The sequence below is a fragment of the Silene latifolia genome, chromosome X (assembly GCF_048544455.1).
Source record: "Silene latifolia isolate original U9 population chromosome X, ASM4854445v1, whole genome shotgun sequence".
Lineage (NCBI taxonomy): Eukaryota > Viridiplantae > Streptophyta > Magnoliopsida > Caryophyllales > Caryophyllaceae > Silene > Silene latifolia.
The window spans coordinates 302,968,814-302,995,006 of NC_133537.1; the positions used below are offsets into that span (position 1 = coordinate 302,968,814).

Consider the following 26,193-nt stretch of genomic DNA (forward strand, 5'->3'; position numbering starts at 1 on the left):
CATGGAAGAATGATTGATTAATGACATGAGTGAACAAAATAGACTAAACATGATGAATTAATGACGAATATCATGAATAACAGGTGGAAAATATATCAAGGATCGAATTCCAGAAATCCGATATGAACAAATCGAATTCCTACAACCCGGATTGAATTTAATGACGAAAACCCGCAAATATGAGATTATAAGAGATTTAAGTCGAATTTAATGACGAATTAAACATGTTAATGATGATGATTAATATACATGTGAGATGATAAGCTATTATGTCAAAGAATTAACAGGAAACAAACGAAACAAATAAACACGAACGAATTACAGAGGACGAAGGAAGAAGAAAGGAAGCAGGAACTGCGGCAGCCTCACGAAGAGGCGCAGCAGGCACTGCGCTTCTTCGAAGAGGCGCAGCAGTTGCTGCGCCCTTTCTCGACGGTCTGTCTTCTGGAAATCCGTAAAAAAGAGATTTTAAAGTACGGTTTTAGAAATCGGTTTTAAGAGGTATTTTCGACATAAACCTTACAATAATGATACAAAAAGTAAAGAACAATAATAAAAGAGATATTTACACCCTCAGACTTACATATTTGACGAAACGAGAAGGACTAAGTTATCGATTAGCGATGCTCGACTCGAACTATAATGCAAATATGAAAGTGCCCTCGTAAGAGGAAAACGATTAGATTAATTAAGTTGATTGATTGTGGAGTTGGTCAAATTGGTCGGTCATGCAAACGAGGCTGGTACTCAGAAGGATCCGAGCTTATGTGGTCGAATGTTCAAGCACGTAGACGCCAAAAAGTAAGAACAAAGGTCTAGAATGCAAAGGGAGAAGAGAAGGGCGGACACTCGCGTGAGAAATATGAGGAGCGAAGGCTCCTATTTATACTAATCACGTGAAGGAATTAGGGTTTCGGAGAGTCTTTGGAAGTGAATCTCGGAAAGATATGAAAAAGATACGAAAATTACGCAGAAAAAGACTGGGAAGAGCGCGCAGCATCACTGCGTCTCTTGGAAGAGGCGCAGCACCTGCTGCGTCTGTTCCCAAGTGGTTTCCTCCTGCGGAAGAAAGATTTCCGTGTTTAAGTTATGGTAGGACGGAATATTTTGGTTTTCCTTAATATTTGGTATGAATATTACGGGAAATTGTTTACCAAAGAATAAAGATTGTGAAATATTTATAAAATATGGAATAGAAATATCCGGAACATTCGAACATTCGACTGGATTTAACAGATTATCGGAAAATGAGAAGACGGTTTTAGGCCCGGACTCCAAATGTACTCTAATTACTGTCAAAACGACCGTATCGGCACGTAGATGACAACTAAGAGGTAGACATTAATGTTTGAGCAATCGTTTGACGATAAACTTACGAACTGTCACAAATCGTTCCGCGTATCAAACATGCGGCCCAATCATCACCGGGTGGTTTGCGAGAGGTGCAGAAATGAGGTATCTACACTTCCATGAATAAATTCTTATAAAATTGGACAATTATATTTTTAACCTCCATTGAGTCCTCAGTCCATTCCCCAATGTTATTTTTAAGAGATGTAATTTTATTTTTCCATCGACGTACCAAGGTACTCACATGAAAATAAGAGGTATTACGGTCCCCGTCTTTAATAAATTCGAGCCTTGATTTTTGATACCAGAGCAATTCCTCCTGCTCCATAACCTCATCCAATTCACGACGTAATTTAGCCTCGAGCTTAATGAGATACGGTATCCTTCGTAGCGATAATTCTCGCTGACAGCCACCAATCCTCGCCATCAGCTCCTTTTTCTTTTGAAATATATTGCCAAAAATTTGAGCATTCCAGTCCTTTAACTTACTCGCCAGGGTCGATAGTTTTTGCGGAAAAATGTCGTCCTCCGGCCAGCTCTCCTCTACAAAATCCTTAAAATCTTCATGCTTCATCCAACAAGCTTGAAAACGAAAGGGTCTATTAATAGTGGATAATGGAGCGAAACCATTAGGTGAAATAAGAAGGGGACAATGATCCGATTGAAAGGCCGGCAGATGTTTTACTAATGCGTCTTCATGTATAGTGCTCCAGCTAGCGTTGCAAAGGGCACGGTCCAATCTCGCGCTCTGACGGGTTTCAACCGAATTCCCTCTAGCCCAGGTATGAGATGCTCCAGAGAAAGCGAGCTCGATAAGGTCACAGTTATCTATCCAGTTATTAAAATTCTCGCATCTTCGAGCCATGTTGGCATCCCCTCCGTGTCTTTCATTGAGATATCGAGTTTCATTAAAGTCCCCGGCTAGTAACCAAGGCCGATTGTTAGCCTTAGCGAAGTTCTCTAATTCGGACCAGAGTTCTTTCCTATTAGTCGGATCCTGACTTGCATAAACCGCCGAGAAAAACCACGGGACTTCCCCCGTTCTCGCGATTTCTATAGTTATATATTGTTGATGCTCTACCATTGTTGACATCGATACTATGTCGGGCTTCCAGTACAACCAAATACCTCCGCTAAATCCTTGCGCATTAACCCGAGACTGACCACTATATCCTATAATGTTGCCTAATTTGACAGCATGTTCATTGTTCATGTGAGTTTCAACTAAGGCAACAACCGTAGGTTTAAACAATCTAGTGACTTCTTTAATCGCATTGATTTTTTTGTTACTGCCCGTACCTTGGACATTCCACACCAGGAAGGTGATATGTGGTAAATTTGGGACCAAATTTGGAATTTGTGTATTCATAAAATCAGGTAAATAAGGTAACGATGTTAGATAGGTTCTACTTACGAGTTTGAGTACGTTATCAACACTCCATGGTATCGATAACTCCAGGATCAGTTCCATTGGATTGTTCGCTGCTAACTCGAGCTTGACATCCATTATCGGGCTTGCCGAAGTCATCACCGCCATATAAGGAGCGAGCATCTCCGGCTGGGTTCGCACCTTCGTTGTTTGGGTTGGTGGGATCACCACTACCTCCGAGCATTGAGGGAGGCATCTGGGTTGAGGAAGAGGGTGGAAGAGATAGGATACGTAGGGAGGAGTTTACGCATTAGAGCGAGATAGCCAATTTTCTTGTGCTCGTAATCTAACTTAGGGAGGAGTTTACGCATTAGAGGAAGAGGGTGGAAGAGATAGGATACGTGCTCGTAATCTAACTTTGAAGAGAAACGCGCCACATAATAATTCTCCGTTAAATTAGTCAAAGTAAGCTTACCCTTAATTGCCCATTTGCTTTGAAGTTTACGCATTAGAGCGAGATAGCCAATTTTCTTGTCGAACATCTTAATGATGAGTGCATTTCTCCAAGGCCTGCGAAGCATCGCCTTTTCCTCTTTGGTAAGGCAGATTCTAGGGCAGGATTCTTCTCCTTCATCTTCTATATCGAAATCTAAATCATCTTCCGAATCCGATTCGAAATCTTCCATATATGGCTCTGAAGCTCTGTAGTCCCCAAACGAGACTCCCTGAACCATATCCTTAAATGATGGACTGGGATTTTGGTTAGACATGCCTACTTCTGACGCGGGTTGAACGATACCATTTTGATTGCTACCGAGGGTGGTAGGGTTAGACGAGGGCGATGAAAGGAATTCAACCAAGTGCATCGTCTTGCGTTTTGAGTTCTTTTGCGATATGGGATTGGGGATGGTAGTTGTTTCTTGTGCATTAGTTGACTGCGCTGGTGGTGACGGTGGAGAGGGTGGATTAGGATCCGGCGGAAGGCCGGCAGAGGGTTGGGACATTTTTCGAGGATTTTTCGAGGATTTTTCTCTCTCTAGATAGATAGTGTAAAGATAGAGTTAACTTTAGTTCGTCAAAGAAGTCTAATACGACTCAACTAAATTATATAACATAAACTACTAGTAGTTGCTATACATGTAAATTCAAGTGTACTTTACAATCAGTTAAATTTAGTTAGGCAAATAATTTTGTCATTTCGTATGCACATATATATTCAAGTGGAATTTGAGAGAAGGCTTAAGTGAACGCAACATTCGTCGGGTTAATACCTGCCAGTTATAGGTCAAATTGGCTGCCATTCGGTCATTTGATATTTTGATACATGGCCAATTGGATGTCGGTTATTCAGGCGGCTTAGTTTTGCCAAGTTTACTAACACTTCAAAAATAGAATTTTGCGTCAAATAACTGTGAACAAAATGGAGACAAGGGGCGACCGTTGACATATAACACAGCCCTGAATAATTCAGGTAACTAAAATGCTTGGATCTTACAAAACATGAGGTTCAGTTTAGGCTAATCCCAGGCTAACATATCATCTTACAGTATGCAGAAGATTGAGATTAAAATAACATTACATACAAATAAGAATCTCAGATAAGAGCCGTTTAGGCTGCTACTGCTATCTCGGTTTCTTTCTTATTCTTCATCACTTCCTTCCACTTCTCTGCACTGTCGATTATCTCCCCTGTCTTTATGAGGTACCGAACTTTGCTTCCATCTTCGAGGACTTTATGGCCCACTCGACTCGTCACTTCTTTCTCTTTTGAGTACAACATTACATTTGAACTGTGAACCGGCCCCTCAATCTGGCATAGAGAAACAACGATCTCATTAGCTTGATAATATCATAATTTTTGCACTTAAATCTGTCGAGTATTATTATTAGGAGTCTTCTGCATTTCTTCAGAAATGGTTACTACAAAGTCACTGGCGGACACAGGGTTTTCATCGTAGGGGGCACTATTTTTTTTTATGGTGATCCTAACCTTGATATACTATCCTTCACAGACTGTATTTTTACCGATATGATTAATGAAAAAATGACGATCCAATTAATGCTATTTGATACTATCCTTTCGCCACTTCACATTGGAAATTGAAGCATCACATAAGCACTTAATTAAAACTAAATATGTAGAATCACTAAAAATTTCAGAACAGCTACATGGAGGAATTGAACCTAGCCATTTTTACCCAAACACCGACAAACACACAATTGGACCAACATATATTCAGTATCATAGCTGGCTGATTCTCAGGTGTCAAACTAGGAGCAACTAGGCCACCACAAATCTAAAACGAGAAGCTACTTGTGCTTAACGTTAACCAAGCTTGGTAACGCATGAAACAAATCACTGATTTCTCCATATCATTACATGGAATGAAAGCAAAATAAAAATAAAAAAGAACAGTCTTATAGCAATAAATAGAGAGAGTTAAGCATACCTTGATAATCTGACCTGGCTCTCCCTCCCCTTTGGCTTTCATATGCTTTGTTTTCAAGTTCACATCCTTGATAATTATCGTGCTGTTATGTTTGTATAGTTTAGTTACCTCTCCAATTTTACCTTTTTCACTTCCAGATATTACTTTTACAGTATCTCCAATCTTGACATGCATTTTATGAACTATTGGAAGACTGTTTGGTTTGCAGTCTTTCCTCTCCCAGTGCTTGAGCTACATCACAAAGAAATAAACGATTATACCGGGAATGATTATGATAACCCTCAATATTAAAACCAAAGTTCGTGATTCACTTATCAGAAAATGAATCATACTATATAATAAAAGCCTCCGATAAGTAATACACAATCATGATTTGTGTTACATAGAACCAAAACTGAACTGGATATTGTTTGGCTTCAGAACATGACAAATTAAGCAAAATCACTCACTAAATTTCATCTGCTTCTTATATTATGTTTTCAATTATAAGGTTATGTCCAACCGACCCCCCACCCGGTATCTTCATGAACCTTTGAGGCACTTGGGTAATGTTATTGTAAAACTGTTTTTAAACAAACTTCGTACAAGTCTACCAGATAGGCCATCACACAAGGAATGTTGAAAACCATTCCCAATTTCCTATGCCTAAACTCAGTCTCATACAAGTTGAAATACTGAATTCATTGCTTCTGTGCAGTGCCAAATTATGCTGTTCGTACAAGCAGCTTTCAGGAAGACAAACTTCTAAAACTACTTTTCCAATCAACATGTTTTCTAAGACATTAGACAATGAAGACGGAGATGATGTACTGACAACCCATGGAGTGAACATTCCTGGGCAGAAGAAAAAAAAATCGTACTAATTCAAAAGTGATTGACAAAATCCAGTTCCCTCTTACACATGTTAGACAGCTTTTTTTCCCATTTGAATCCTCTGTGCATGTGAACAATTTTTGTGATTATTGGGTGGGTAGCCTGGTTGTCGGCTTCCCAAATCCCACCTTCAAACTCAGCGGAGGTCATGGGATTGATTCTCATCACCTCTCCACATGGGGAACTTACCAACAATAGTAACATCATCGACAACAACAAAGCCTCACAAATACATTTGGATTGGCCAACATATCATCATTTAAAACCGTCAATGAGAGGTAAAAGTTTACGAAAAAGGGGGAAAAAGAAAAAGGAAAGCACAATATGTAGTCAATTTGCCAATAATGATAAGAAAGTAAATGTTGACAGAAGGGATCAGACGAGAACTACGACAAATAATGGAATAGTATGAAGTGCTAACCTTCGCAGAAACAAGACATGGTGGTTGATCAGTTGTTCTGACCTGGAAGTAACAAGGAAGAGATAATTAAAACAATGGTAGATATACGAATTTTCAATTATAGTAGGAAGTGCATCATGTCCATTTAACTGTAATCAACATTCAATTACTCTTTTATGCATTCAGATGCAGCTCAATATCTAATCTAGCATTCTAGCCTCACTAGTCACAAGCTGAGCACAGCCATTTAATCCATCAGGTCCCCCCACCTAGACCTAGCAAACTTAGCATAGCAGATTGAGAAGACCCGAATTTGACTTGAACAGAATAACATAAGACCAGAACTTAGTTGGAGCAGATGATGGTAAAAAGATCCAAACTAGCACGAAATGGCTAATTTGAAATTACACCTAAGTTTATCTACTAATCAAATGACAAAAAATCTTAATAAACACGATCCAAAATGACCTGACTCAAACCGAAGGACCCGAACTGACTCGCTCACACAAACAAACTAGAAACAAGCTCAAACCCAATATGATCTATTGCTCGATTCGATTTGAACAAAAATTTATACCAGAAATGACCCTATTCATACCGACTAGAATGACCAGTTTGCCACGCCTAAGTCCTAACCCTACCCCAATCCCAATTACATTAGGCAAGCAGTCCCCGCAATTGAACTCGTTTAGTAAGCCGCATATCATAAAACACAGGATAATCAAGAATTAAAATACCACTCCAATGATGACTAATTTCCATCCACAAAAGGTTTGCACTTTTTCATCATATTTTAGAAGCCAAAAACGATAATTGGACCAAACTCAATTTTCAATTCACAATTCTAGATGATATCAACTTTCTTCAATTGCTCAGCTGATTAAAATGAGATTCTTACAATCACAAGTAATACAACCTCAGAGAATCAAGTAATCAACTATGCAAAAAAAAAAAAAAACAGCTTAATGATAATGACCCAAGTCCAACAAGGTTACTAACTCATTACCAATTGGTTAGAGGGTTTGAGCATATCAAAACCCGCCTCACCATCCCTCGAAACACAAATACTCGTAAGAGACGGTTTCTCATTAAGTTATTGAGAAACGATCTCTAGTAGACTTACTCCCCCTCGAAAATTAGACTCATTTGCAAAACACGCATACAAAACCAAAACAAAAACAAAAACAAGAAGTGACACAATTCAACCTATACGACTGTATGTTAAACACCTGTTTGAGCATTATTGAATCAGAAAACGTACCTGAGGAAGAATTGGACAAGGGAAGAGGCGTTGGCCTAAGAAAGAGTTAGAGGAAAGAGAAAGAGAGGTGAAAGAGCTTTGAAGTGCAGCCATTGCTGCCATTTTTGCTTCAATTTTGTGCTGAGTTTTGCAAAGATTGTATCGTCTCTCTTCTTTCTATTGATGATGATATTGTGGATAACATGAATTATTTGGGCTTGTCAAATAATTGCTCTTATCGTCTTGGTATGAATGTGGGCTTTCTTAACTCGTACACCTAAATTGTGGGCTTCAATTTGAAAGCTTAGAGTGGATAGCTTCGATGATGTAGTGGAGTTCAGATCTCTTTGATTTTTTCTAGCCTGCCTACTAAAGATGGTCGACACATTACTAATTATCGTCGACAATTTGTAATGACTTTACTAATCTACCCTTCACTCTAAAGCTCCCATATATTAACATTTTTTTTTTCAAGTACGACATTTCCGTCACCACCGCTTCAATTCCGTTAGAAAATTCAAAAAATCGACGACATGTAATCTAAACTAGTTTAATTTTTAAAAAATTTGTAATTAGTTAGTAGATTTAGGTAGTTTAGAATAGAATCGTTATTGTTAGAACGGATTAGCGATTATCGATTACCGCACCAAAAATTAAAATAAGTCACAAAATGATTTTCTTTTTCAAAAAAAAAGAAAAAAAAATCCGGACGAAAAACATTTTCGTCCAAACGAAGGTCCGGACAATTTTTCGTCCAGACCATGGTCCATACAAAAATATTTTTCGTCCAGACGGAAAATATTTTCGTCCAGACCCAGGTCCAGACGAAAAATATTTTCGTCCGGAATTTTTTTTTTTTTGGACGAAAATATTTTTCGTCTGGACTTGGGTCTGGACGAAAATATTTTCCGTCTGGACGAAAAATATTTTTGTCTGGACCTCGGTCTGGACGGAAAATTTCTTTGTCCGGACCTTGGTCTGGACGAAAAATTTCTTCATCCAGGCCCTTTTTCAACAATTTTTTTTAAAAAAAAAAAATTATTAATTTCCGTCTTAAATTAGTTTTGGGTGCGTGGATCGATAATCGTTAATCCGTTCGTCAAATCATAAACTTGAAACGTAAACATATCTCTTGAACATCGTTACTAGCTTGATCGTTGTTACCGTCATTAGTCGATATGTTTAAAACCGTTTTAATCGAAAAGTTCGTAAATTAAATTACGATTTTTTTTTCCAAAAAACCATCTTTTTTGTTTTAGAAAGATTAGAAAGAGAGACAAATGGGATTAATGGGGGGCAATATTGGAAAGATGTGTTAATTGTCGACGATAATTAGTAAAAGTGTCGACGATCTTTAGCACGACCCTTTTCTAGTTACCGGGAAAACCGAGATAGGTATCGAGAAGATGTTCTTGTTTTTCAAGAAACTAATCTTTTGGCCCAAAGAGGAACAGAAGGTGAGGAGGGTGTCTTGAAAGGCACAAAGGATGCGTTCGAAGGTACGTCCAAACAAAAGAATATCATTGGCAAAGAGAAGGTGAAAAAAGGAAGCTCCACCTTTCCCGAGTGGGAAGGGGGACCAATCCATATCCAAGCACGATTGATGGATGAGGGTAGAGAGATCCTCCATGCAAATAATGGAAAGGTAGGGAGAAAGTGGGGCGCTTTGTCTGATGCCCCTAGAAAGAAGGAAGTCAGGTGAGAGAGACCCATTAAAGGAGACATAAATGGAAGTAAAAGAAATGCAGTTCATAATAAGGAAAATGGTATCACCATCAATCTGTGCATGGAAGAGGCACAATTGGATGAAATCTCATTCAAGGTATTCGAAAGCTTTTTCAAGATCAAGTTTAAGGGGAAACCAACCAAGTTTACTTTCAGAAAAATGTATGCAGTGGAGGATCTCGGAGGCAATGATAAAATTAGTGTATGTTCCCCGCCCAAGGCCGGTAGACTTTGCCGAATTAAGTCTACTTTGAATGTCATCCCCTCTTGCACCATGCAATGCATACGCCTTCCGACTTCCATTCTGAGTGATAATGATAAACTCACCCGCTTCTCTTTATGGCCTAGTAACTCCTCCAAGAAGCTACATCTCTCTAACTGGGACTTAGTGACTCAACCCTTGGCCCGTGGGGGCCTAGGGATTAAAGTTTCCCTCCCCATTAATGATGTCTTTTCTACAAAATTAAGCCGAAAATTGCCTCCCGATAAGACTTCTTTTGCCTCCCTTAGCATCCGTAGCAAACATCTGACCTCCTTACCGTCTTCCTTTAGGACCGGATCTCACCTGACTTCCTTCTTTCTAGGGGCTCTACCATTTGTCTTTGAACCGACCCATGGTCCAGTCTTGGACCTTTAAGGAATATCATCTACGGGCCTTTGAACCTCACCTCGGATGGTGCTAAACTCAGCTCCATCATCTCTAATGGAATTTACTCCTTTGACACTCTCGATTTCATTCTTCTTAGCCCTATCATTGACTCCTTCCTTGTCATGCCCGTGCTCAGCACTAACAGCCTAAATCTAACATCCTCACCACTTCTCTTTCTCCATAGAATAAATTATCATTAGGCTCTGCCTTAGCCTCCTGTTTGAGTATTCCACCCACCCTCCCTCCTTCTCGGTTGATCTTTAGTGGGTATGGGACTTGCCCACGCTACCTAGAATCAAAATATTCCTTTCACTTGTATGATGGGACAAGTTACTACACAACCTCACTCTTTTTAAAATATATGTCCTTCCCTCTTCTTCTAGCCCCCTTTGCTTGAGTCCTTCTCTTGAGGAATCTACCATCCATTTACTTCGTGACTGTAGGCTGTAGCCTTGTTTCTGGTGTGTGGGCCCACTTCAAAGTCTACACCTTCTTCTACCTTGATCTTCAACCCTAAATCTATGAGAACTGCACTTCTTCTAACCCCATCGTGGCTCTATCTCTTTATCTTTATCTTGTGCCATCTTTGGACCAGACGATGTAACTCCATTTTCTCGACTTCCTCACCAGCCCCTTGCCATCGTTTTTGTGACACCATTTCCGCCCAAGTCTCTTATTGGGTGGCTGCCAACAACCACGCCCCTCAGTGCTCTTCTCTTACTGTTGCTCGCCCCTCTGCCTTTTGCTACCTGAGTAGCTGGACTCTTTTCCCGCATAATTGGCTCAAAGTCAATATTGATGTGGCCCTTTGCCCCTCCTTATCCTAGCTAGTATAGGGCGTGTTGTTAGAAATGGTGTGGGCTCTTGGGTTCGGGGATGGTCGACCCGTTTTTTTGCCCCTAACCCGTTCATTTGTGAGGTCCTTGCTATTAGAGAAAGGTTACGTCTTTGTTATCAGTCCATGGATAATTTTGTGATTGCCTCTAATAGCCTCAATGCGGTCAATACTATTTTGAGTAAGGACCCCCTTTGTGGTTCTTATGCTAATATTATCCTTGAGTTTAGGAAACAATTAAAAGACTCACAACATTTAAAGATCATGTTTGAGAAGAGGTCGGCTAATGGAGTTGCGGATGCACTTGCCAAGTTCTCCTTAGATGATGCTAGTCTTTATAATGGTTGCTTTTACTGAACACCAAAATACTCAAGGGGGTGAATTGAGGATTTAAAGCTTTTTCGATTGTATGAATATAATTAATTATTTAAAATTTATTGATTAAACTTTAACTAATTAACTAATGATCAAGTATGAACAAAGCAAACAAACGAACGAAAGAAAAGGAGACACACGGTTTTTGAAGTGGTTCAGTTTCATAAATCGAAACCTACGTCCACTATTCTCGATTAATAAATTTAGTACCTTTCTACGGATTACAAATTTACTAACCCAACTCGTACAACTAACTCTTCTTGGAATTAGTGTCCTCCGACAATAATGCGATCACAACTGTCGATCATAATGACCACATGTTTAAATCTCATTTTAAGAATACATGTGGGATGTAATATTTTACAGTCAACTGGTCCACACATATCGGTAATGATTGGCTGACTAGAGTTTGACATTACTGTCGTGCGTGCGACGGTGGTGATCAGTTGATCCCCTTAGGTCATACCTATAGAGAAATACTCTTAATTGATTATTTAATTAATCGTATGCTGATACGAGTTAATTAAATTACTTAAAATTGACGGATGATTTTGTGAGTAAAGTTAACGTGTCTTATTGTAATTCGATTAAATTAGATACGATCTAAGTAATCGAATTGTTTTATTACTTAGATAAAAATATTGTTTACGAAACAATTGAATTTGAATGAATAATTTATTATAAATACAAGACGTTGTAATTTATAATTTGATAAACTGTTTTGGTACAAGTAATTACGAATTACTAGTCGATTTTGTATATGACATATTTTATGAGTATGTTGATTTTTAATATGTTAAAAATACATTACAATTTCACATGTCAAGTAACATGTCACATATGTCACAATTGACAAATGACAAAATAAAATGGACCTTCCATTTTATGTTAAATGTGCCGAAAAATTGGAGGGAGTATTAGTGGATAAATTGTGTTGATTATTTTAATAAGAGAAAACACAATGATTATAACCTAATATAGCCTTGCATACCTAGCTTTTGAGAAGAGCATTTTTTGCATGCATCGGCTCCCTAATTGCCCATCCCCCAACCGTTTTTTCCACTATGAGGAACCAAATGGATTCCTCTAATTTTTATTCACTACGTTACCTAATATTTTCTAGTGTAAGAAAATAATAACATTCTCTACAATTTGTGAAAACTTAGAGAAAGAAACCTCACAATATTACTTCCCTTGTCCGAAATTTTCAAGGGCAAATAAATCGATTTTTGTGTCATTTTAAAGTAAGACTAATATTATTACTAGTTCATAATAATATTGGTTATTAAGAGTATTCCTTGGGTATATACTTTTGGGAGAGGTTCTAATTTGAACCTTGTTCATCCATTGTTGGAAAGCTCAAGAACTAACAAGAAGGAGATCTTGTTGGTACCCAAATGGCCGAAAATAAGATGGTGAAAAATCGATTTTTCCATCTCCTTTTATTAAGTTTGCATGCATAAGATCTTGCATTTATTTTATGACTAAATAAATTAACTCATATATGAATATGTATACTAATGAGATTAATGAATCCTAGCAAGCGGTATCATGAGCCTTAGGTTGTTTGCATGCAAATCGGTTTATGGTTTTTCCGAGTTGTAAGATTAACATACAAAACTAATTAATTTGAATTTATGAAGATAAACCTATAAATAACTTTGCATGTTAAAAGTTTCTGGTCCTAAGTGATTTTTGGGATATTTTGGTTTATTTATGGATTTTATTGTTCATTTTATATATTGTTGGCATTAAAATGTGATTTTTTATGAGAAAAATGTCAATTTTGGACGAAAAATAGCTAAACTTCGAATTTTCCTGTGGTTTTTGGATATGTTTTGATATGTAATACATACTGATGGCCTGTAAATTTTCATGTTAAAATAAGTTGTTTTGCTCGAAATATGAATTTTATAAGTTAAAATCGTATTTAAATGGGTAAATAGGTTAATATGAGTTATATTTCGAATATAGTCATGGAAATTTAGTATGTTGTCACATGCAATTTTAAAAGATGTGTTTAAAATATTTGGCTATAGTGAAGTCTTTTGCATGATTTATGAATTTTTGATGAAAAATCACATAAATAGTGACTATAATTAGTTATAATGCTAAATCATACTTCATGACTAAAGAAAAATGTCACATGTTTCGTTTTATCATATATTTCAGATCTAAAAGTGAAAAGTTGATGAAAATAAATTTTCTCATATTTTAATGGTCATAATTGTTAAAACCGATAAACCGCAACATTGTTTTTCTCGATAAATTTTTCGAAATTTTTAACCTAAGTTTTGAACATTATGAGTGTCATGGTATTTTTCCAGAATGTTCATGAGTTTAAATTTCAAATTTTGAAATTATTTGAAATTTTTATGATTTAATTTGAAGTTTATAGCATAATTTTGTATTTTTGGTCCATAATGAACAATATTAAGAAATCAAGTTTAATTATTGTCAAAATGTTAGTGGAGACTAAGTTTTGAGTCCTAAGATGGTTAGGGTAATTAACTTGTACATAAATATGAATTTATGTAATTATTGTGATTTTAATAAGTTAAATCACGCAAATCCATAAAAACCGATAAATATACGATATTGGCTCTTAAAAGGCGATTTAGCATAAAATTAAGCATGTTTATACATATTATAATACTGCATTTTATTTATGATTGTCATATTTTAGTTTTATGTAATTTTTGAATTATGTAATTTTACTTAGTATGGCCTTAGTTTTTAATTGGTATTACCCGAAATGTATGGGAATATCAATTCGGTTGTAATTATTGTGATCTCGTATCACCGTTTTGTAATTTAATAGATTTATTTTTATTTTTATTACAAATGTATAATAGGAAATTATGTAATTCGTTTTGTAATTTAATTATTCCGGAGTTCCTTGAAGACGGTGCCATTCGAGAAGGCGGTCCATCAAAGAAAGTGTTACCTCGAGATGCGTGCCAAGACCGAAGTTCAAGGGACCAATGAAGTTGGTTTCCGAATTTGTAATAGTTTATTAGATTTACTATTTTAGGAAGGCCATACTAGAATTTTATCTTTATGCTTTGCATTTTATTTATATGTTGCATGCATCGCTAAATCGCCATAACTAAACATGCATTTTAAATCGAGTTTATCGACCGTGTCAATTACAATTATCGTAGTTCACCGCTTTAGTTCACTTAAAACGTGATAGATAATAAATTGACATGACCTCTCGCTAAAATAAACAATTGAGACTTATCCTTACCAAAAAGTAGAAACCATGAAAACCTATTTCATGAGGGAGTGCACTCGGCCCTACCGGGGTACAAACCTTGTTACGTAGGGGAAGTGGGTGATAAATGTCTACCCACCGAATTTATAAAGATGAGGGTTATATCGCCAAAGCGTGCCCAAGTTAATGTGGATTTGGATCATGAACACATTTATTCGAAATTTGGGTTGAACTCAACAAAAGTATTCTCGACCATAGCCGGATGTGTTTTGGGCTAAAGATAAATATTAATGTAATTTTATCGACCAAGAGTTCTAAAAGTAGAATCGATTAAAGAGTTAATCCACCGAGTTATATTGATAAGGGATGAATCGGCTACACCGTGCCCAAGTTAATATGAATTTGGATCTTGAAATCATTTATCATAGTTGGGTATAGGTCACTATACAAATGTTTACTTGTTAAATTATTTACAAGTATTATTATAACGATAAATGTTTTGTTTTCATTATTCCGTTATCATATTGTTCTATTTCTTTACCTCAATTTATATACGATATCATTTCGATTTTAGTTCAAATCTCCATTAAAACATCGTAACTAAAGACAAAATTTAAATTTTCTTCTAAAAACCTCGTATTATCCATTGTAAGGATCTCTTGTGAAGAGTATAGATAAAAGTTATTTGTGATCAAAAGGGGTTTTGATTCTTGACTAACATATCTACTTACAATGAATTGTTTCTCATATGCTTAATTGAGTTAAGTACTTTGAAACGTTACATCATTTTGGTAACTAGATTTGTTGGAAATCAAAATTGACCAAAATACCGCAACCACTTCAATGAAAGTTTTAAAACTAAACAAACGAATGAAGAGTAGTCTTCATGAATTTCAATTTTGCTTCTCTTAGCAAAGACTCACTGAAATGAGTGAGAGCATTCTCTTAAACCATTAAGAAAAGGGTGAGGTTTAAAGAAGTAAAATTAGAATGGAATTGATACAAGGTAATGTTAAAAGTAAAGTTATTGAGAATAACGATACTATACCTATCAATCCCGACCGATAAAGTTTCCATTGTCTTAATTGTTGGACGCTAGAAAGGAAACTACCCCAAATTATTGAAGAATCAACAAGTTAGTTGTGGGACATCTAATGGGACCTTCTTCTTTAAATGTTTATTTGACTAACATAAATTTTGCTAGTACTACTTCGTCAATATTAGAAACCGGTGGAGGTTTTCATCATTGTATTCGATACATAAGATGATTATAATATGACGACTAGCATCAAATAATGTCGAGAGATAGAGTCATTGTGTAATCAATCTAGTTTTGGGTTTATAGTTGTACTTAGTTATGACTATTAAGTGCATAAACTCTGAATAAGAATATAATTTTGTTAAGATACAAAAGAGGTTTCACTTTTGTGACTCTATACACCACGATATGATGTATGGCTAGCCCATTATCAAAGTGAATATATTCTAAACCAAACTAGAATGATACATCATGTAGATGATGCAAGACTCAAATTGGTAACCCAAGATTAAACCTTAAATTCTGGAATGATGAACGCAAAGAGTTAGCGAGTACTCTTGGAACCATTACATTGTTAATCTTATGGTATATGCGTATCTTGTATTCGAAGCAAGATGTCTCGTGTCTTTTGGTTGAAAAGGAGATCGAGGTTGGAAATCATTGATTCAAAATAGGTTGATCATTTTCTTTTACCAACGATTTAAGTTGACACTAATGTGTTCACTTAATAAGGTACATAGAGAAATCTTTGAAGAAGTTCAAAGAGTTCCAGGATTCACGATTTAGTCGTGATGGGATTATCAAAGTGAAGACTTTGATATAAGCCAAAGGAAATGTGATATAGTATCACAAGTTAATCTCTCTTAACACGCATTATGGGATAATGTGTGGTTGGATAAAGAAATCAAACCCTATTCGATATGGTTTGGACTTCAATCAAGTTACTTTGATTTACTTGATCCTTTTGGGGATTTTATCATTTTGTCTAAATTATTTTTCCACTAAATCTAAAACGAATCATATGAGATATGAAATGGTAGAGTACCATGCTTGTAAGTTTTCACAAGAAACAAATACTCATTTTTCCTTACTATAATCACGAGTACAACGAGTTTGTGGCTCGTGAAGCTGTCTTTTTAGAATACAAGTTTATTTCTAGAAGACAGAGTGGGAGAAAATATTCAAGAGCCACAAAAGAATTGTGTCAAAAATTGTATGTCGCAAGAAACTGGTTTTTCTTGGCTACATGACGTTGTTTCTTCGAAACCTAGGAGGTTGAACTCATCACTTGTTGAAGATGATGAATTCGTGTTACTTTTAGAAAGTAAAGAGCTTGCAACTTACAAAGAAATTGTTTGATTCAAGTTACTTCTGGAAAGTAATGATCATATGACTTAAATAAGAGTGTTTAAGTCACAACTCAATACAAGGCTTAGAGCCATGAAAATCCGAAATAAATTCCAAGTGGAATTGTTGGATATCAGAGAGAGATATCAAAGCTTGATTGGTGGCAAAGGGTTTTGCACTAGTTGAAATGCTTAAGTCTATTTGGATCTTCTTAGGTATTGTGTTTCATTATGATGATATACATATAGCAAGTGAATCTAAAACCCACTTCTTCAATTAGAAGGAATGTATTCAATTCATGTCTTGAGTTTTGTAGATTCTTGCAATCCTAAGATAATGTGAAACTTAAGAGAAGGTCTTAAGTAGGACATCAATGAGTTGGAATCAATGTTTTGATAATGTTATAAAACTTTTCTCGATAAGTCGAGAAGTTGTGTTTATACATGGAGTTTAGTGGGAGTTACGGAAATTTTAATTAGTCTTATATGTGGATGACATATTGATCATTGGGAATGATTTAACACTTATGGAGTATTATAATACATCTTTAATATCCGGATTTATGGCGATAAATCTACATGATATTAGCATCAAATAATAAGTCTTATATTGATAAGATTCATGATTAGTTCAATCGAGTTGAACATATTTGATTGATTCCATTTGTTTCCGCTGCTGGATCAATTAAATGAGTAATGATGTACAACACTTCATATACTTTGAGTATGATGAATTGTTTCAAAATCGAATTTAAGTAATAGTGACCAAGTAGCCATATAGATTATTCTTAAGTGCTTGAGGAAGCATTAAAGATGGAAAGTTAAGTGTTTTTGATGCAATTAACTAATTTGTGTAAGGGTGTTACACGAATGACAATTGAGATTGCGAAAGGTTTCAGACAAAACCATATTCAAAACACGTGAAGATGGTTAAGGAACCATTGTGGCTATGTTATTTAAGAAATAGATTTGGTAGAATCGTTCTAGGCAATAAAGAACAATGAGAGATATTTACAACGGAAATTGAGTACACTTGCAATCATGAGATGTGCAAGAAGGATGAGTCCCGCACACTGTGAAAACCGTGGCAGCTATTCTAAGGCTAGAGGGCCTATGTCTAGATTGGATCTAGACACGTACTCAGAAAGTTTTGTAATGCAAATGTATACATTACAAAGGAAAACGAGTATGTAGTAAGGTTGAGTAAGGTACAAGAACTTGATAAAACCTACTAACCAAAGGCTTCTCATAGGCTTAACATGATGAGTCATGTCATATGTCATTTCAATTGCATTGAGATGAACAACTACATATAAGATGAAAATGGATTATAAAAATATGAAGTAGTAATCAGGTATTGACTATTCATATGTGATAATCACATTTGTCGTTCGAGTTTTTAAAATCTAAAAACTCCTTTTATACTTTGTTACATCCAAATGGGTTGTAGAGACAATATTGAACCCCGTTAAAGTGAACCCGGATTAACATGGTATTTGCCCATAGTCACTTGTATGAGGTGACGTCTCGAAGTGACTAGAGTGTGATGCGATTGATGGCAAGTTCAAGTGCCATAGAGTCATGTGAGATGACTAGTCGATCACGTAGGCAGACTGTTAGGAACACTTTGTCGGGCCTTATGACCGCCTATAGAGTTCTGGAAACATTATAAAGCCTGGTCGTGGCGAGAGCTACTATAGTATTCTAATGAGTCGATTCTTTTGACTAAAGACTGTTCGCCTAAGGTGGCACAGTTTCAGATTAACTTTGATTTATGTTACTGCAACCTTCGTAAATGGGGTCAAATGGGCATATTTTGGGTTATGATGGCTGTGGCTAGTCGAAGGGAATAGTGCGATAGGAATTGTCCACCCCTTGTCAGGGTTAAAACAATATCTCAGGGCCACTCGAGGAGTAATGAACTGGAAATGCGTGGCCACGCATGGAAGGTATCTATGGTAGATAACTCCGGTCAATCAGTTATTCTCCAGATCGAGGAAACCACTCTCGATATGATCACTTGCAAGTACGACCTGAAAGACACCTTGCATTGAGTGAGAGATAGTAATAGGACAAGAGAATTGGTGACGCACACTTGTCGAGGACAAGTGGGAGATTGTTGGAATTAGTGTCCTCCGACAATAATGCGATCACAACTGTCGATCATAATGACCACATGTTTAAATCTCATTTTAAGAATACATGTGGGATGTAATATTTTACAGTCAACTGGTCCACACATATCGGTAATGATTGGTCGACTAGAGTTTGACATTCGTCGTGCGACGGTGGTGATCAGTTGATCCCCTTAGGTCATACCTATAGGGAAATACTCTTAATTGATTATTTAATTAATCGTATGTTGATACGAGTTAATTAAATTGCTTAAAATTGACGGATGATTTTGTGAGTAAAGTTAACGTGTCTTATTGTAATTCGATTAAATTAGATACGGTCTAAGTAATCGAATTGTTTTATTACTTAGATAAAATTATTGTTTACGAAACAATTGAATTTGAATGAATAATTTATTATAAATACAAGACGTTGTAATTTATAATTTGATAAACCGTTTTGGTACAAGTAATTATGAATTACTAGTCGATTTTGTATATGAAATATTTTATTAGTATGTTGATTTTTAATATGTTAAAAATACATTACAATTTCACATGTCAAGTAACATGTCACATATGTCACAATTGACAAATGACAAAATAAAATGGACCTTCCATTTTATGTTAAATGTGTCGAAAAATTGGAGGGAGTATTAGTGGATAAATTGTGTTGATTATTTTAATAAGATAAAACACAATGATTATAACCTAATATAGCCTTGCATACCTAGCTTTTGAGAAGAGCATTTTTTGCATGCATTGGCTCCCTAATTGCCCATCCCCCAACCGGTTTTTCCACTATGAGGAACCAAATGGATTCCTCTAATTTTTATTCACTACCTTACCTAATATTTTCTAGTGTAAGAAAATAATAACATTCTCTACAATTTGTGAAAACTTAGAGAAAGAAACCTCGCAATATTACTTCCCTTGTCCGAAATTTTCAAGGGCAAATAAATCAATTTTTGTGTCATTTTTAAGTAAGACTAATATTATTACTAGTTCATAATAATATTGGTTATTAAGAGTATTCCTTGGGTATATGCTTTTGGGAGAGGTTCTAATTTGAACCTTGTTCATCCATTGTTGGAAAGCTCAAGAATTAACAAGAAGGAGATCTTGTTAGTGCCCAAATGGCCGAAAATAAGATGGTGAGAAATTGATTTTTCCATCTCCTTTTATTAAGTTTGCATGCATAAGATCTTGCATTTATTTTATGACTAAATAAATTAATTCATATATGAATATGTATACTAATGAGATTAATGAATCCTAACAACTCTAGTTGTAACTCAATGAGTACCGTTAAATACTCGAGTGATTAACTTTCGCTAATAAGAAAGCACTAATGATTCTTGCAAAGGTTCACGTTAATGAACAAGTAAGAATTCAATTGAGCATTATTATCTTATAACGATAACTATCAAATGAACATACGGGTTTAAACACACGACCTTTTGAAAATAGCAAATCGGTTTTCTTGCTTGAAACACACGGTTTTGCTTTGTAAAAATAAAATCAATTTTATGCTTAAGGTCTCTGAGTTAAATGTTGAAAAAGCAAAGTATTTATAGGATAGGAAGGAGCAAGGCTAACGGTTTACACAAAACCCTAATAGCCGAAAAAAGAGATATGTAAACAAATCATATCTTCTATAATTCCTTTCCTTAAAGCCTTAAAGATAATAAAGAATATTCCAAAAGATAGAATATAAATTATTCTATTATTATCTTTTCCATAAATCCTAAGATATGATAAGATTTTCCATAACAAGAATATCTTTATCATAAATAACAATATCAAGTAAGATATAAAAGATTTGTAAAGATATTCCTAGAGAATAAAATCTTTACAATAAGATCTTGTTATATCTTAGGTCACACGAAATATCACGGCTCATATGCCTCGTGATTCGTGCAAACCCTAACTTAATATTAGGTTAGAATTTAGGTTTTAGGAGTAGCTATATTAAAACCCTAATTAGTAATATGGTCCAACTCATAAGTTGACCCAAAACGATTACTAACTAACGTTCAACATAAAATCGAACTCCGCACTAAACCGGCTTTATTTAATAAATACTTTTACTAAAACATTTAAAATAAACAAAAGCGTTTTTCAAAAAAATAATTTTGAAACAATTCAAATCGTGTAATAAAAACTCAGCATCTCAATGTTATAGTAGAAGATCTATAACATTGAGCTCTTTTACTAGTATTGTTATAGCTGCAAAGCTATAACTTTACCAATATAAGAAGTTCACTCTTAGTTACCATTACGAGATAATCACCTATACTATTCTAATCTTCATAGGAGATCTTTGAGCACAGGCTACTTCATCATCCAAGCTTGATTAATCTTTAGACTGACTTTGTCTTCTCATAATACTTGAATGAATCTCAGATAACTTTGATCTTCAATTGAGGCTTGATCACGATATACTTCCATCACAATTCTTCTTTATTGCTTGTAATAAATAAGTTTAATCTAAAAGACTTAAACAAACGATTACACGCAACGAGTATATAAATTACAAAACACCTTGACATCATCAAAACATAAACATATATACTATATGGTTCAACAACCCAGAACAGGCGCAGCAATGCTGCGTCTCTTGGAAGAGGCGCAGTGGTCAGTGCGTCTGTTCCTGAGGTGAGTTCTGGCTGTGAAGTGAGAACTGCATGTTGTTAATGTTCGTTGGTGTATTTAATGGTTGATTATTAATATTTGACTCGGATGAAAGTGATTTAGCATATTATTAACATATGAAATCGTCATGAAAGCGATAAAAGCAAATTAAAACGAATTAGAACGGGTTAAAACAGATTAAAACTAGCTACAAATTAATTACAAATTAATTAGGGTTAATTATGGAGACGGAAACGAATTTGAAAGAACTCGATAAAATGGAGATAAACGGTAAAATATGTACAAAGAACGAACTTCAGAAACTTGATATGAACGAATCGAGTCTCTAAAATCAGGTTTGATTTCATGACGAAAACCCCCAAATATCAATAATAAGGGATTCAAGTCGGAATTAAAGCGTGATATTATTAAGAATATGTATTAAAGTTATTATGTACGAAGAAAAGAGAAGAAAATAATAAAACAAAGGAAAAGGGAACGAATTAACAGAGAGGCGAGGAAGAAGAAGAAAAGCAGGAATTACGGCAGCCTCTGGAAGAGGCGCAGTAGATGCTGCGACTCTTCGAAGAGGCGCAGTAGATGCTGCGACTCTTCGAAGAGGTGCAGCAGTTGCTGCGTTGCTTCTCGACGTCTGCCTACTATTAATCCGTAAAAACAGTTTAATAAAAGGGTTTTAGAAATCGGTTTTAAGCATATTTTTGACGCAAATCTTACATTAATTGATACAAAAAATAACATACAATAATAAAAGATGGGATTTACACCCTCAGACTTACATGTTTGATGAAACGAGATTAACTAAGTTATCGTTTTAGTGATTTTTCGACTCGAATGTATGATGAAAGTGCCCTCGTAAGAGGATTTAGATTAAATTTATTGATTAATTGAGGTGTAGTTGGTCAAATTGGCCTGTCATGCAACGTGACTGGTACTCAGAATGATCTGAGCTTACGTGGTCGATTGATCAAGCACGTAGACGTCAAAATCTTAGAGCACGGTCTTAGAATGCAAAGGGAGAAGAGAAGGGCGGACACTCGCGTGAAAAATATGTGGAACGGAGGTTCCTATTTATACTAATCACACTGATAAATTATGGAACGACTCAAACTTTGGAAACAAATCTCGAAAAAATCTGAAAATACGCAGAAAAGAGCTGGGGAAGAGGCAGCAGCTGCTGTGATCCTTCGAAGAGGCGCATCAGGTGCTGTGTCCTTTCCCCAGAGGTTTCCTCCTACGGAAGAAAGATTTCCGCGTTTTTTTTATGGAATTGCGGTAGATCTCAACTTCCTTATTCCTTAAAATAAGATTTTCGGGATATATTTTACCAAAAGGACATAAAATTATTTTATGGAATAAAAATATCCGGAATATTATAGAACATTCCGACTTGTCATTTAAAATGGTTTATTAGAAAATGAAGCGGTTTTTGACCCGGACTCCAAATGAACTCTAATTACTGTCAAAACGACCGTAATGGCGCGTAGATGACAACCAAGGGGTAGACACAAGTATTTGAGCTATCACTTGACGATAAAATTACGAACTGTCAAAAATCGTTCCGCGTACCAAACATGCGGCCCAATCTGTTGGAATATGTGTCCTCCGACAATAATGCGATCACGACTATTGATCATGATGATCACATGTTTAAATCTCATTATAAAGAATACAATTGGGAAGTAATATTGTTACTGTCAACTGGTCAACATATATCGGTAATGATTGGCTGACTAGAGTTTGACATTACTGTCGTGCGACGGTGGTGATCAGTTGACCCCCTAGGTCATACCTATAGGGCAACACTCTTAATTGATCATTTAATTAATCGTATAATGTTACGGGTTAATTAAATTACTTGAAAAATTGACGGACGATTTTGGAAGTAAAATTTACGTATCACATTAAAATGTGATTAAATGAGATACGGTCTGAGTAATTGAATTGTATCATTACTCGGATGAAATTATTGTTTAAAGAAACAAATGAAATTGAATGAATTATTATAAATACAATCTGTTGTGATTTATAAATGGTAAAATATTTTGGTACAAGTAATTATGAAATTACTAAGTCGATTTTTGTATATGACGTATTTTTATTAATACGTTGATTTTTAATATGTTAAAAATACATAACAAATTTATATCACATATGACATGTGACATATTGACAATTGACAAAAATAATATGGAATCCATATTATCAAGTGTGCCGAAAATTAGAGGAGTTTTAAGCTAATTATATGTTGATTAAAATTAGTGGAGGGCATGATGATTACCCTAGTCACTAGCCATGCAACCCTATTGTTTATTGTGAAGAACAATTTTTCCATGCATTGGCTCCCCTCCCACTCCCCTTTGTCCGGTTTTTAAGAAAGGAAAAACAATTGGTTTTTGTCTTAATTTTTACCTCATATACAATAATGTAATTGTATTATTCACTCACTACTTCACTCATCCAAAATAAGATTTCTAGAGAGATAAAAAGTTCTCTTCTTCTCCCTCCATAAAACCAAAAATATTAAGTGTGTTGTAATATTTTTGGGTCATTTTTCTACTAGATTAATATTATACTAGTTCATGTAATATTAATTTGATTAAGGGTAAGCTTTGGGTATAAATCCTAAGGAGAGATCCTATACTTGGATCTTGGTTCTTCCATTATAGGAAAGCACAAGAACAAAAGAAAAGGAGATTTCTTTTGTGCCCATAAAACCGAAATCACCAATGTAAGAACATGATTTCTCCTCTATTTTATCATTTGTTTGCATGCATAAAATCCATATTTAATTTTATGACAAATTAATTTATAACATATATGAGTATGTTTATGTATATAGATCTACATTTCTTTCAATTGGTATCAGAGCCACGGTTGTTTGCATGCAAATCGGTTAAAAGTTTTTCCGAGTTATAAGAATAACATATAAAACTTGTAAAATTTGTGTTATTATGAGATATCACGAAATTAATCCATGCATGTTAATATTTCTGGTCCTAAAATGTTTTAGGATATTTTGGTTAATTTTACGGATTTTTATTGTTCATATTATACAATAATGGCATTTAAATATGATTTTATGAGTAAAAATGTCATTTTCGGTCTAAAATTAGCTATACTTCGAATTGTCCATTGATTTTTGGATATGTTGTCACATATATTATTTTGAGATAACCTGTAAATTTTCAAAATTTTTGGACTTGTTATGCTCGAAAAATGAATTTTTCTTTATTAAATTCGGATTTAGGTGAAAAATAGGTTAATATGAGTTAAATTTCGAATCTGGTCATAGAAATTTAATATGTTGTCACATGCAATTTTACAAGATGTGTGTAAAATAATTGGCTATAAAGAAGTCTTTTTGCATGATTTATGGATTTTTGAAGAAAAATAGCATAAATAGTGACATTATTAGTGAAAAATTAATAAAATCATAATCTATGGCTTAGGAAAAACGTCTAATGTTGCATTTTATTATATTTTTCAGACCTAAAATTGAAAAGTTAATGAATATAATTTTTCCATGTTTTTATGATTATTTTTGTTAAAACCGATAAACCGCAATATTGTTTTTCCGGAAAATTTTCGAAATTTTTAACCTAAGTTTTTGAAAATTATGAGTGTCATGGTATTTTTCCAGAATGTTCATAAGTTTAAATTTCAAATTTCAAATTTATTTGAATTTTTGTGATTTATTTGAAGTTTATAGCTTATTTTTGTAATTTTTGGTCCATTTATGAACAATTTTATAAAATATGGGTTAATTATGGTCAAATTATTAGTGAAGACTAAATTTTGACTCCTAAGAGGTTAGGGTAATTAACTTATGCATAAATATGAGTTTATGTATTTTTGTGATTATAAAAATGTTGAAATCACGCAAATCCGTAAAAACCGAGTAATATACGATATTGGCTAATTAAAGGTGATTTAGCATAAAATTGAGCATGTTCATACATATTATAATGCTGCATTTTTCCTTTATGATTGTCATAATTTTAATTTATGTAATTTTGAATTATGTAATTTTACTTAGTATGGCCTTAGTTTTTTAATTGGTATTTCCCGAAATGTATGGGAATATCGATTCGGTTGTAATTTTATTGTGATCTCGTATCACCGTTTTGTAATTTAATAGATTTATTTTTATTTAGTTACAAATGTATAATAGGAAATTATGTAATTTATTATGTAATTTTATTCATTCCGGAGTTCCTAAAGACGGATTTCTTCAAGAATGGCGATACATAAAGACGGTGTTACCTCGAGATGCGTGCCACAACCGAAGTTCAAGGGACCAATGGAGTTGGTTTCCGAATATGTAATAGTTAAATAGTTTTTCTATTTTAGGAAAGGCCATACTAGGATTTATTTATTTTTATGCTTGCATTTTATTTTATGTCGCATGCATCGCTAAATCGCCATAACTAAAACATGCATTATCTTTTTATCGAGTTTATCGACCGTGTCAATTAGAATTATCGTAGTTCACCGCTTTAGTTCACTTAAAACGTGATAGATAATAAATTGACATGACCTCTCGCTAAAACAATAAA

General features: G+C 34.9%; 1 protein-coding gene across 1 annotated transcript; it reads right to left on the reverse strand.

The window, feature by feature from the left end:
• Positions 1–4,140: 4,140 nt before the first annotated feature.
• Positions 4,141–7,927, reverse strand: LOC141617252 (large ribosomal subunit protein uL24c-like). Its single transcript, XM_074434437.1, has 4 exons — positions 7,704–7,927; positions 6,464–6,505; positions 5,170–5,400; positions 4,141–4,529 (listed from the first exon to the last, which is right to left on the reverse strand). The coding sequence occupies exons 1-4, from the start codon at positions 7,803–7,805 to the stop codon at positions 4,329–4,331; spliced, it is 576 nt and encodes a 191-aa protein (XP_074290538.1). The 5' UTR covers positions 7,806–7,927; the 3' UTR covers positions 4,141–4,328.
• Positions 7,928–26,193: the final 18,266 nt, after the last annotated feature.